The following is a 13,965-nucleotide window of genomic DNA, read 5'->3' as shown; positions in this document are numbered from 1 at the left end:
CCTCTGCATGTGGCAGCCTTTCTTGAAGGCTGACCTCAAACTGCTTAAGGAAAGGCAGCACAAGTGCCCATCAACTGATGAAGGGATAAATAAAATTCAGTTTCAACCATACAATGGAATATTATTCCGCAATAAAAAGAAATGAAATATTGATACATGCTGTATTATGGGTGACTCTTTTGAAGTAGAAGAAGCCAGTTAATTAAAAAAAAAATCCACATATTGTATGATTCCATTTATACAAAATATCCAGAATAGACAAATCTGTAGAGAGAAAAAGTAAATTAGTGATTGCCTGGGTTGGGAGAGTTTGGTGGGCAATGGGAAATGACTGCTGACAGGTATGGGTTTTCTCTTTGGCATGATGAAAAGTTCTAAAATGGATTGTGGTAATGATCGTGCAACCTTGTAAATATGCTAAAAAACTGAGTTATGAATTTTATGATATGTGAATTATACCTCAATAAAGCTGTCCAAAACGGGGAGGGGGCAGCACAAAGCAACAGAAGCATTTTAGTGAAATTATATATGAGAATCATGAGATTGTCAGGCACGCGTCACAACTGGAAAAGACTTTGGAAAGTTGCTCTCCAACAGAGGGCTATGTAGGGCCATACGTATGAACAGCTGCTTACCTCAAGGTATCTATAAATTGATTCCATCCTCAAATTCCTGTGATGCTTTTTTCTCTCCTGAACATGTCTAATTTATTACTCCTATTCTTTTTCCCAGCTTTTATGGGATGAAGTTCACAATAATTCCCAGACTAAAAATATGTGAAGTCAGGCACATATTTTATATTTTTTGGAAAGGATTATAAATTAAAATGTAAAATATGGCTGTTGCTTTGCACATTCTTGCTGCAAGCAATGACAGAGAGCTGGTACTCGTTATTTACAATGGGACAGAAGCATGTAATGTTTAAAAGTAGGACATGATTCCATCAAAGTCTCCGTGTGACAGAGCTGCCACCTCCTTTTTCATCCCCACGGCCATGGCCTCATTCAGGGCTGCATTATTTCTCGCCTGGACCATTGAAGCAGACTTACTAATTTCCTGCCTCCAGTCTCTCCCTCCTTAGTAACTCATCCTCCATCACACTGCTGGAGCTACCTTTCTAAAACGCAAATATGAGGCAGGCTAGCCCAGGGTACACACCTTGGGTCTCAGTTTCAAACTGCCTGGATTTGAATCTGGGCCTCACCAGCTTTCCACTCAGTCCTCTTAGGCAAGTTACTTAATCTTTCTGTGAATCATTTTATTTCCCCCACTATGTTTAGTGAGCATTAGATGAGAGCAGTATTTTAATTGCTAAATCCAATGACAGGCTCATGGCAATCAGTCACTGTAAGCTTTTATTATTATTACACTTATATGCAAAGGCTGCTATGTTTCTCCATTTCTCCATAATGAAATCTAATCATTATGAATTAAATTTAATCATCAATTATTCAGGAGCCTGTGAAATCTAACCCCAGTCTCTCTTCTCCCAGTTCACAACCTTCTCTACATACATCAGTTGTGTGGCTCCATGTTTTTCTCAAGTTCCTTCCTCTGCCATTTAAGTATCTCCAGTTAGAAAAGCCCATTCTTCGTTCAAGATGACGATATGGCCAGGAAGTGACTGGGAAGCTTTTCCCAAACTGTCCTTTCCTCTGTGTTGTGACAGCACCATAGGGGTTTGAGAGAAGTTGACCAAAGTGAGACATATTTTATAGGTAAAACAAACCAGACTTCCTAGTGGACCGGATAAGGGAAATAAGGGATAAAAAAAAAAAAAAAAGGATGATTTCTAAGCTTAGATCTGGAATAACTGGGCATGTGCTGGTGCCGTTTATTGATATGGGAAAACTTGGGGAGGATAAGGTTTTTGAGGAACTAGTAAAAAAGACCTCTGTATTAGTTAAGTTAGGTTTGAGATACCAATTGGATGTCCAAGTGGATTTGGTAAGGAAGCAGTTGAATACATGAGTCTGGGGTTTGGGGAATGGTCAGGGCTATGGATATAGCACTGAGAGTCATAACCCTGTAGGTGGGGCCAGTGGAGATAACCTGGACGAAGCCCTGGGGACCAGCAACATCTAGAGAGCAACTAGAGGAAGAGAAACCTGTTAACTGTATACATGTGAGTTTACTCACCCAGAACCTGCTTGGAGTTAAGTACTGTCTTACTTATCTTTGTGCCTAGTGGTGTTTGTCATACAAATTTTCAATAAATGCTTGTTGAATTCATTTCAGTTCTAAAAGCAAAGGATGGTAACCACTTAGAAGTCTCCCAGCCATACACTTTAATGATTTCGCAACATTCGCAAAACAAGCATGAAGGACAACTCCAGCATCTAGCCGAGGGTGGAATATGGTGGACAGGTCCGTGACGGCTGGAGACAGGCGGATCCAACTTCCTAACCTTTTCCTATCCCCTTTCCCTAGGGACACTCTCCAAAGGGCATGGCCCCAGTGCTCATGGGTAGATGGCAGAAAGTCCAGGATCCCAGCATGGTCCTCAAGGCTGAATACCAGGGGTCTTGGTAGAGCAGCAGCTGCTAGAACATATGGGTCATCAGCAGGAATTCCCCTTAGTTCTGGACTGAAGCACCTAGATGTACACAATACTCAATTTTCTGAAAGGTTGCATGGGAAACTCTCTAGTATCTTCTTTATCTAGTCATGTTTTTTTTGCATGGACTCTTAACAGTTTAGTATTCATATTTTCCTTACCTCCTTGTTCCTATGACACATTTAAGAATTTGTAAATCAAGATACATCTCTCTTTTTTCTCTCCTCTTTCTACTGTTCTGACTAGGCCTTCATCATCCTTCACCTTGGCAAGTTTAATAGCCTTCTATCTGGTCTCCCTGCCTTCATTCTCTCCCCTCTCTGCCACCAGAATAACCATGCCAAAGTACTGCTGTATCAGGGCATCTACCTGCCAAGAGCTCCTACAGCTTCCTTGTTACTTACTGAAAAATAAATAAATAAATAAAAGATTCCATAATTCTAAGGATGGCATACCAGGTCTCCCAGAATCTATCATTTCCAGGCAACCTTTCTAGCATTAATGCCCACCAACCATATCCTGGGTTGTAACTAATCAGGCCCCCGTTTCCCCGAGAATAGTTACTGTGCTTTCTCTTTGCTGTATCTTGTCACCTGCTGTTTCCTTCACCCAAGGTTCACCTGTTTCTCTACCTGTTACAATCCTACCCGCTGCTCAAGTTCCAGGCAATGCCACCGTCTTCAGGAAGTCCTCCTTACTCCTTACTTCTTTCTTGAGAAGTCTATATTTTTGAAACAACTAGTGTTTATTTTTTTAAGGCAGTTATCAGATAGATGATGGTGATGATGATGAAGATAGATAGATAGATAGATAGGGATAAAGGTTTGTTGTTGTTTTTGCCTTGGAAAGCTAACAATTTCAATTTCAACATACTGTACTTAGCACAACATATACAAGCCTATTGACTAAATGAATAAGTGAGTGACCCAATTAACTCAGCATAATTAATCCCCACTTCTCCCAGTTTATCCACTGTATAATTCTAGATCTTTATATATCAGATTTTCTTAAAGTTGGGTCTCTCTGTAGGGCGACCATAGGTCATCATATAGGTGACTTCCTTTCACAAATACTAATTAAGTGCCTGGTATGTCCCAGGTCTTGTGATGGACCCTGAGAAGCAAGTTGTAAATACAAACAACACATTCCTGCTCTTACAAAGCTTACAGATTATGGAGGTGACCGCACTTGAATAACAAGGGCATGTATTAACCTGGGGGTAAGGTGGGAGGCTTCGAGGAGGAACTGATATGCCAGCTGAGACCTGATGGAGTCATAAAGGTTAGTCAGACTAACCTGTCTGTGTGGCAGCGTGTGAGGATGAGGATACGGGGAGGATCATGTGAGCAGGCTGGGCAGAGGATGGAGAAAAATGAAAAGTCCTTATGCGAAGAGAGGAAGAATCAGAAAAAGACATTCCTTACGGCCAGGGTATAAGTGAGTGATGTGGAGGAGGTGAGGCTAGGAGAATGGGCAGGTTCAGGCATAAGGAGCACTCTGAGGTGTGAAAGGTATACTCATATATGTCTTCATAGGTCTTTGAAGGGTTTTAAGCAGGGCGTTGACATGACCAAACTCGCCCTTTAGAAAGCCGGCCCTAAATTGAAGCACCAAGTGGACAGGAGCCCTAGGGAGGAGGCTCGTGCAGGCGGCTCGGGCTGAGTGCCTGACGGGCACGTGGCCCAGGTCTTGGTCACAGCGGTAACTGCTGTCTCTGCCTCTCCCAGGGCTTCTAGGACAGCGGCTGAGGAGACCTTCCCGAGGGGCAGCACGCAGTAGCTGCTGAGCCATCGCACCCGGGAGAAGCAGCAGTAACATGGCAGCCCCTGCTTGAGAGGAATTAAACACCAACAGACTCCATTCAGAGAGGAACAATGTCCAAGAAAGGGCGAAATAAGGGCGAGAAGCCCGAGGCGCTCATTGTCGCCCTTCAAGCTGCCAACGAAGACCTCAGGACCAAGCTCACAGACATCCAGATAGAGCTACATCAAGAGAAGTCCAAGGTGAGTGGGGCTCCCCAAGGCTGCAGCCTGGGAGGCTCTGGGCCGGCTCTGCCCGCTGGCCTGCCTCAGTGGGCCTCTGTCTGCTGGTTGCCAGAAAGGGCAACAACCCCTGGACAGAGGGAGATTCCCTGTGTGTGGCAGGAGGAAGTTGACCACAGGATACACAGAACATGAGAAAAACCTGCCTGTGGGGCTGAGCTCTGCCTCCCCAGGGGGCCAGATGTAAAAATGGAGACCACACCTGCCCCCACCTACACCTCTGGACACTTCATAGGCATACGGCCTTGGGTAGGTTCCACCCTTGCCCTCTGTAGTCATTTCCCCTGTGGCATTTCTCAGATGTGTCCCTGGTGTCACTCCACTGCTCAGAACCCTGCAACGGCTTCCTGCCTCTCAGTCAGGACTTTCCCCACCACTGAGGACTCTCCCTCCAGCTGTCTCCCAGACCCATCTCCCACTGCTGTCCCCCAGATCACTCTGCTTCAGCCTCTTCGCTGGACCAGGAGACATATGCCCATCACATTTGGGCCTTTGCCCTTGTTCTTCCCCAGTCAGCGGCATGCTCCTTCCTCACCAACTTCAAGTGTCAGCCCTAGTACAAGCATCTGACCACAGTGTCCAAAACAGAGCACTTCCTGGGCCCACATACTGCTTAAGGCCTGCCTCTTCTTGATTCATCTCAGAGCAATTTCTATGTTTATGTATTCAACTTGTTTAGTGGTTCTCTCTCCCCAGTCAAGTGTAATCTCTATGACAACAGAGTCTCATCTTATGTCTCTATTCCTAGAGCCTAAATAAATGTCCAGAACTGAAAAGCTCAACATATATTTGTTAAATGAGTAGATGAATGACATGACCAAGAGGTGATTTCTTCACTATACCTTAGCTTCTTCATCAGTCACATACTGTTTTCCTGTTGAGCTGGGATGAGGTTTAAGTTAGACAAGTACAAAAAGGAGTCATGAGGAGTACATGAGAAAATTCACGTCAGAGGCTCAGAGAGCTGCCTGGCACATAGCAAACTCTGAAAAAAAAATGCATGGTAATATCCCTTCTAAAATGCTGTATGCTTGAGTCAGTTGCTATCTAGACTTAAGAAAGTCTCTTTAATTCTCTGAATCTCATCCCTTAAATGAATATGCTAACACTTATCTTACTAGAGTGGTATGGATATCAAACAGGGTCACGGACAGGAAAGCATTTTGAAATATGTGACAGGCATAAGACATTTTTGCAAACTAGAGACAGCCTTGTCAGCATAAAGTTGCCTTAAAGAGATAGAGCCTTGTGTAGTAAGGAAACGTTCTTGGTCAAGCTATAGATCACAAACCAACAGATATCCTTATTCTTTTTAATCTACCTCTTCTTCCTTGACGTTGCTATTACATTTTAATTAGTTATTTTCACCCAAATCTATTTCTCCTGGTTTGAGCAATAATAAAGCTTGGATTGGCCAAAGCTCCTGGCCTCCCGTCTCAGCTAGGCCTTGACCTTGGATAACCAGACCCCAATGTAAAGTTTGTGAAGGATATTATAGTTTCCACGAAGCTAAAAGGACTGGGATGTCCCGAAATGAAAACAAACAAACAAACAAACAAAACCCAAAAACTTTTGTGTAAGAGTCAGAAAACCAGAATATTGTCTTTATCTCTCCTTGGGGACAAATTTCAGTGTTTCAGTATCTCGATCTGTAATTCAGTGACTGAATCTGTTTCTCCATATCTGTGTCCCTCAAGCATCACTGGGCGTTAGAATAACCTGAGGGAACTTATTAAAAATTGAGATCCCTGGGCCCACAACCCAAGGATTGTGATAAAGTAGGTGGGTTAAGGTTCAGGACCGCAATTCCAGCAAACAGTCCAGACAGTCCCCATGGAGGTGGCTCTCTGCCTTCATGTTGACAAACACTCCACTCCACGATTCCTTCCAGGTTGACAACCTATAAACATTTCATTGGTTTTAACTTTCCCTGGGGCAACATAACATTTCAAGGGAGGCAGACTCCTTTTTTTTTTTGCGGTACATGGGCCTCTCACTGTTGTGGCCTCTCCCGTTGCGGAGCAAGGCTCCAGACGCACAGGCTCAGTAGCCATGGCCCACAGGCTCAGCCGCTCCGCGGCATGTGGGATCCTCCCAGACTGGGGCACGAACCCGTGTCCCCTGCATCGGCAAGCGGACTCTCAACCACTGCGCCACCAGGGAAGCCCGGCAGAGTCCTTTAATTGTAGTAACAACAGAATGACAAACTACCTTCACGGGAAGAAACCTATCTGTCTAACGACCGGCAACTATAACCTGCTGCTGATTTACAGAGAGCAAACTCATGAGATTTTAAAGAGGCAGAGGCCCGACAGACACCACCCTGCCATTTTCCACACATTCAAGCTTTTTTTTTTTTTTTTTTCATTCAAGCCTTTTAAAAGGAGTAACTCTTGACCACGGACAGAGCTGTTTATCCTGCCTGTTTATCCAGGGCCTGGCCCTGGTGTCTAAGCCAGCAGGTCAGGGGTAATCTCCCTTGCCTCTGACAAGAGACGAGAAGCCAGACCCTGGAATAAAAGCACTGCCCTATTGTCCCCTCTGCTGCCCCCTCCCCAGTCTCCCTCTCCGCGGTCCTTAATTACAATCCCAGCACAGGGGCCACAGCAAAGCCTCACTGCCTGTCAGCAGCTTTCCCCAAAGAGCAAAGGGAATTTAGAGGGCAAACAAGCCATAAAGCAGTTTTATTAAAATAAATACGATTGTGTTTCCAAAGGCCCAAGCTTTAAGAGAGAGAATATGAACAATGCCAACGTGTGAATTCACACTCTCAGTTTGGCTCCAAGGCTATGATGATAAAATGACAGTTTAGCCACTGGGGAATGGACTAGTTAAAGAGCAGAAACCTTTGGAGCAATGGGGCATTACTCATTTTTCCAGAAAGACAAATCATCCCATTGACATTTGCAGAACACATTGTAGTAGAGCAGAGTCACAAATGCTGGACTGTTTTGAATGTTTACTCTCTGTGCCACACTGTAAGAACTGCATTTCCTCCTGACATAATCCCAGCTCTTTCCCTTAGCGCCTGAGTGACCCTGAGCAGGTTATGAAATCCCTCTGCATCTTCCTTCCCTCATCTGTCATATAGGATAATAGTCATGTTTACTTCCTAAGTGTGTTATTTTTTGAGGAGTTAGTGTCAAACATGTTGTGTTATAATTCAGTCATCTCACTTCATCCTCACTACCATTCTCTGAGGTGGGCATTGTTGTGATCCACATTTTACACATGAGGAAACCGAGGCTTGGTGAGGTTAAGCAATTCACCCAGAGTCACATGCTAGTCGGTGACAGAGCTGAGTCTTTAACTCCCCTTCTCTCTCCTCCCAAGCCAATGCTCCTTTTTTGAAATATGTTTTTTCCCCAGTTTTATTGAGATATAATTGACATATCACATTGTATTTGTTTTAGGTATACAACATAATGATTTGATATATGTATAAATTGTGAAATGATTACACAATAAATCTAGTCAGTATCAGTCACCTCACATAGTTACAAAGTTTTGTTTTCTTGTGATCAGAACCTCTAAGATATACTCTCCTTGCAACCTTCAAATATTGTTAACAGGATTGTTAACTATAGTTGCCATGCTGTACATTACATCCTCAGAACTTACTTATTGTATAACTGGAAGTTTGTACCTTTTGACCCCCCTCGCCCATTTCTCCCATCTCCTACATCCTGCCTCTGGCCACAACCGCCAGTCCGTTCCCTGTATCTATGAGCTCTAATTTTTTTTTTTAGATTCCACACAGCATCTGTCTTCCTCTGTCTGACTTATTTCACTTGGCATAATGTTGCAAATGACAGAATTTCCTTCCTTTTTATGGCTGAATAATATTTTGTGTGTGTGTGTGTGTGTGTGTGTGTATGTGTGTGTGTGTGATATATCACATTTTCTTTATCCATTTTACATCAGTGGACACTTAGGTTGTTTCCATGTCTTGCAAAGCCTATGCTTAAAAATGTGAAGGTCTGGAAAATACTGAAAAGTTTAGGCAGAGGAAGAGAGGATGTAAGAACTTTTCTTTACACTATTGTGCAAAATTTCAAATGGAGAAACAAAGTGGGAGAGGGAGTGGGAACATACCCCTATCGTTCTCCCACAGATGCCTGCATTTCCACTGCAGGGAAATGAAACAAAAATACTAGATACAGTCAACTTCTGGTGAGTAGAAATTATCTAAAAGATTTGCCAATCGCTGATAGGAATAACCATGCAGATAGGTAGGTCATTTTGACTGGACTCCAGGCATAAGGGCCAAGAGGATATAACTGTGAAGAGCCTGTGGTGGATAGGAAAGAACACAAGGCGGGGTCTTTTTCTTTAGTTAATTAATTTATTTATTATTTTCTTATTTTTTTGGCCGCGTTGGGTCTTCGTTGCTCTGCACAGGCTTTCTCTAGTTGCGGCGAGTGGGGGCTACTCTGTTGCGGTGCACAGGGTTCTCATTGCAGTGGCTTCTCTTGTTGGGGAGCACGGGCTCTAGGCACATGGGCTTCAGTAGTTGTGGTTCGTGGACTCTAGAACACAGGCTCAGTAGTTGTGGCACACGGGCTTAGTTGCTCCGCAGCATGTGGGATCTTCCCAGACCAGGGCTCAAACCTGTGTCCCATGCATTGGCAGGCAGATTCTTAACCACCTGCGCCACCAGGGAAGCCCAGGGTGAGGTCTTTATGCTGGATGATCTTGTCATTTCTGGCCTGCACTTGTGCATCTATAAAACGAGCAGATTGTAGACAACATAAAAGAGCTAAGGTCCTTGCAAAACGGTCGAGATTGGTTAGGAAAGGAAACTGCTTTAGCTCTTCGGGACCCTTCCCTGACCACCGAGTTAGATGACACTGTTCCCCTAGTTCCATGTACTCTGTTACATCGCCCTGTAATACTTTAATCACCGGGCTCTGTACTGTCTGAAGTTATGTTATTCGTTTATTTGCTTGTTTATTGCCTGCTGCCCCCACCCCAATGAAATATATGCTTCTATGGGTAAGAGACCATGTCTGCTTAAGGGATCCCCTAAGTAAGGTATCCCCAGAGCTTGCAGTGCTGCCGGGCATGTAGGAGACATGTCCTACTTGTTGAATGAATTTCCATGGTTCTTTTTAAAACATTCCCAACCACCCCAAGGGATAAGTACATTATAGTATTTATTTAGGTGGGCATCCCCAAGCCTGGGTGGAGAAAGTATTTCCACCCAGGTCTGTTTTTCTTAGAGCAGCACTGAGCCATTAAGCCATGGTATTTCCCTGTCTGTCTGCTCCTTGGACACCATGATCCGCTGATCAGGGTGTGTAAGCACACCAGGGATTGCTGTGAGATGTGAAATCCACCCACCCGATTCCCCAGGGTTTGGTCTTCTCCCTCAGAGGCAGCCTGCAGCTAGGGTGAACCCCACAGGCACAGAGGGGATGAAGCAGGAGCAGAGGACAGGGCTCCAAGGGTAGGGGCAGGGGGGCAACAGGCCTGGGATGCAGGCTCTGGGAGGAGTCGGCTCCAGACAGCAGTTGCCACCTTGGACAGCCCTTCAGCCTACAAAGCAGTCCTCACAGAGAGCCTGGGACAAAGGCAGCATGCGATACTATTCTGATTTCACTGAGAAAGAAAATGAGTTCTAACCATGTAACTCATTTGCTCCCAGTGACACAACTAGTAGAGCAGCCAAAATGGGAATTCCCATCTTCTCCAAGGCGGTGATCAAGGTAATGCTGTCTTATTCCACCGCGCTCTGTTGCCTCCAGGGCACTCTCAGAAAACCAGCCAACCTTCTCTATCCTCAGGCTAGTACTCTAGAGCTTCCAGGTTCAGGGACCACACTGGGCATCCAGTATTTCTTGCTTTCTGCAAATTTAGTTTTATTTTCAGGAAGCCTAAGTAGCTAAAAGCAAGAAATGGAAAGAGAGAAGCTTTTATTACTTCCCCAGGCTGTATAAAAAATCTCCCTTATGGGTCACGTTCCTGTGGCGGCAGCCTTTCCCTCTTCACATCTCCTGTTGGAGAGTTACTCAGTGCCCGTGAAAATCCCTGCCTGCCTACCATGAGTTTAGATCTCCAGCAACATCCGATGCAGATAATCCAAGCTGAACCTTTTGCTAACTTGTCTTGTCTTGATAACCTCTCAATTCTCCTTATCTTCGACAGGCTGTCCAATGTTTAATCCTAGATTTCTAAGGTCACATTAAAGCTCAAACACCACCCTCTTTATCTTGGCAGACCTTACAGTGGCATTTTTCAAAGGCCAGAACAGAATGAAGACAGAAGAAGAAATTATAATGTGAGGCCTGGGAGGGCTAGTCATGAATTTTCTTCCTTCTGTCATAGTGGAAGCTTTCCCCAGCCGGATTAAATTTTCCTAATGATCTTTATTTATTTTATTTTACTTTTTGGAAAACACCTCTGGGGTAAAAGGGATATGGGAAGTGTACCATTCAAAGCTCTGTTCAGTGCTCACCCCCTGGCCCTGTCCCACCCCACCCCCAAGTCCTTCGTACACATAATCCAGGTATCTTCCCAGTTAAGATTAGATGCCACCAGGGAACTCAAGACATCTTGAGGAAAATGTTATCTTTGAACATCTCTTTCTATTAGGAAAATCGTTGCTATGGTCTTGATAATGTAATAATAGTAACATTCGTCTTACTACCATAATATGGGTATTTAGATTTATGGTTTTGTTGGTATTAGTATATCACTGCATGATATAATGTTAATATATGCTATAATGTTCATCAAAATTAATATCTAGTATCTACCATGTATTAATAAGTATTAACCTCCCATGTGTTCCAGCCTTTCCAAAGGACTTTTGCTACATTATGGAAGTCAGTCCTCGCAACAATCATATGAGAAGGATATCACCAATTCTAGTTTACACGTGAGACTGAGGCTGAGTCAGGGGCCCCAGCTTGCCCAAGGTTTCAGAGCAAACTAGGAGACCTGGGATCTGACCTGACCTGGCTCCTGGCCCACACTGGACTCTGATCAGCCTTCTTTATGTTGTGCTTATGTAGAGCCTGTTCCCCATTTTTCTCATCAGAAATTCAGGTGCAACAAATACTAGCTACATCATAGAGCTGTCTAGGAGGTTAAATGTACTGATAGGTGTAAAGCCTTTAAAAAATCGCCTCATACATAGTAAATTAAACCCTCAATAAATGCTTACTATTTATGTGATCGAGCTGAAATTTTTCTCCATAAAACATTTCCACTAACAAAATTGATTCTCTCTCCAATTAATAAATAATTTTTTCCATTTCAAAGTATTATCATCTTCACATTTTTTCAGTTACTCAGGGGTAGTTCTTCATCTTTTCGTATACTCATTCTCATGATTTACATTAAGATATTAAGATCTATTTCCTTAGTGGTGCAATCTAAGCTGCAAATAATTTTCAGAAAATGATTTTACTACAGAATTTCTATTGGTTCTTTTTTCCTCCCAGATGTCAGTCACATTCTTTGTATCTCCTTCACAGTGAAACTCTTCTCCCAAGCCTAAAAAAATCATACCTAGAAATCCTGCCAAAAATGACAGTTTCCATGACAACCAAAATAAGCAGACATAAAAAATGCCAAATGTAATTCAATACCTTTGAATTTTCTTTGAGTTCTGTGGATCCCTTTTATGTGATAGACAAAAAGGCCAGTGTTGGTTTTGTCTTCATGCTGGAATATATTTCCCATATACCTGTATTTTCACTTTTTTTTTTCTTTTTCATTCATTTCCTCTCCAGTCTACACACAAAAGATTAGTGTTTATAAATAAATTTGAGAGAAATTACAGAATCACAAAGTGGTACAATCTAATGCACCTGCAGAGAATTTGACAAATAATTTTAGATCAAGAGTATCTCCTCTTATATCCAATAATAATATCATTACCTTACATTTTATAGTACTTTACAGTTCAAGCTACTTTCCCATTCACTATCTAATTTAATCCTAAAAATAATTCTTTTACAGGTATTTTTAAAATTGTAATCAGAGATCCTCAGAATAAAGCAACCTTCTTAGAGACAGCAGATGATGAAATCAAAATACAAACCCAGAATTCATTACCCTTTATCCATTTTTACTACAACGTTTTATTGTTTTAGGAAGAGTTGCTAAAATTCCCTTAGTAACTTGTTACCTATCAGCTCTTAATGGTCATGATACTGTTCCAAATGCCTAAGGAACATAAATACGTCCTGCTGAAATTGAAGATGATTCCGTTTCATATCACTCAAGCTAAAGTTAATTTCCCCAAGGTCCTAGATGGAAGATAAATTACAGAGTTTCTAAATCAGTGAAAAATAAGGCCTCTTATGTCAAAAAGTGCGTTATCTAAAAGAAGAATCAGCAAACATTTTCTGTGAAGGGCAAAACAGTAAATATTTTAGGCTTTGTGGGCCAGACAGTCTCTGTGAAACTACTCAACTTCATTGTAGCGTGAAAGCAGCCATAGGCAATATGGAAATGGATGGGCCTGGTTGTGTTCCAATAAAACTTTATTAACAAAGACTGGGGGTGGGGCAGGAAAGATTTGGCCTATGAGCTGTTGTTTGCCCACTCATGGTCTAGAAGATACTTCTTCAGTTCATTGTAGAAAAATGGAAAGTTAGATTTAGGTTTTCATCACTGAAGAACTGAGAGAAGCATCAAACAGAGGACAGGCAAACATTATATGTTAGGGTTTTTTTTGTTTTATACAGGGAAGGGATGGATGAGGGCTGCTCTGGGTAACAGTGCAAGCCTATGTTCGTTCTCTAAATCGTTGACAGGATATATTATTCCTGCCTCTGGTTACGAGGCTAGCCAGGGAAACATATTGGCTTACATTCTTTAATTCCACACGTACGCTTTGTCTTCTTATCATGTGTTGTGCTGACAACCAATGGGTAGACAAAGATGAACAAGGCTCACTGGCAGCCTTCTAGGAGTTTCCAGTCTGAGGTGAGGTAGGAGAGGAGGTGGTGAGGACAGACAAGTATGTAAAAAAAATACAGCATAAAGAAAAATGTGGAAGAGACCAGTAAGGAGGTATTAGCAAACTGCACTGAGAAGACAAATGCAGGAGAAATAAGCTTGGTCCTGGGTGATTGGGGTGTCATGATCAGAGAGGGTGACATTTAGTTGGGTCATGAGGAATGAAAGGATCCCAAAAGGAGCTGAGGGAAGGGCAGGTCAGGAAGAAGAATCTCAGGTAGGCACACAGGTACAGCGATGTAGGGCATGTGCAGAAAACAGGATAATCCCCCGTGCCTGGAGAGGTAGTGAGGAGTGGAAATGGGAGCTGGAAGTCCAACCAAGTCTTCTGAGAGCTGAAAGATGCAGCTGAAGTGTTGGGATTTTATTCCCCGACAGAAAGGAGTCCTGGCG

The 13,965-nt window shown here is 43.1% G+C and overlaps 1 protein-coding gene across 4 annotated transcripts in view; it reads left to right on the top strand.

The window, feature by feature from the left end:
- JAKMIP2 (janus kinase and microtubule interacting protein 2) overlaps positions 1-13,965 on the top strand; it is a 174,809-nt gene that overhangs the window by 99,589 nt on the left and 61,255 nt on the right. For all 4 annotated transcript variants that reach the window (XM_079915716.1, XM_079915714.1, XM_079915715.1 and 1 more), the window contains exon 2: positions 4,285-4,560. In XM_079915716.1, the coding sequence (XP_079771842.1) occupies positions 4,432-4,560 (129 nt within the window). In that variant the 5' untranslated portion in view covers positions 4,285-4,431. The remainder of the gene's footprint in view (positions 1-4,284; positions 4,561-13,965) is intronic.

Source organism: Stenella coeruleoalba (assembly GCF_951394435.1).
Source record: "Stenella coeruleoalba genome assembly, chromosome: 3".
Classification (NCBI taxonomy): Eukaryota; Metazoa; Chordata; class Mammalia; order Artiodactyla; family Delphinidae; genus Stenella; species Stenella coeruleoalba.
The sequence above is the reverse complement of the archived record's forward strand: the minus strand, read 5'-3'. Positions and strand labels throughout refer to the sequence as shown.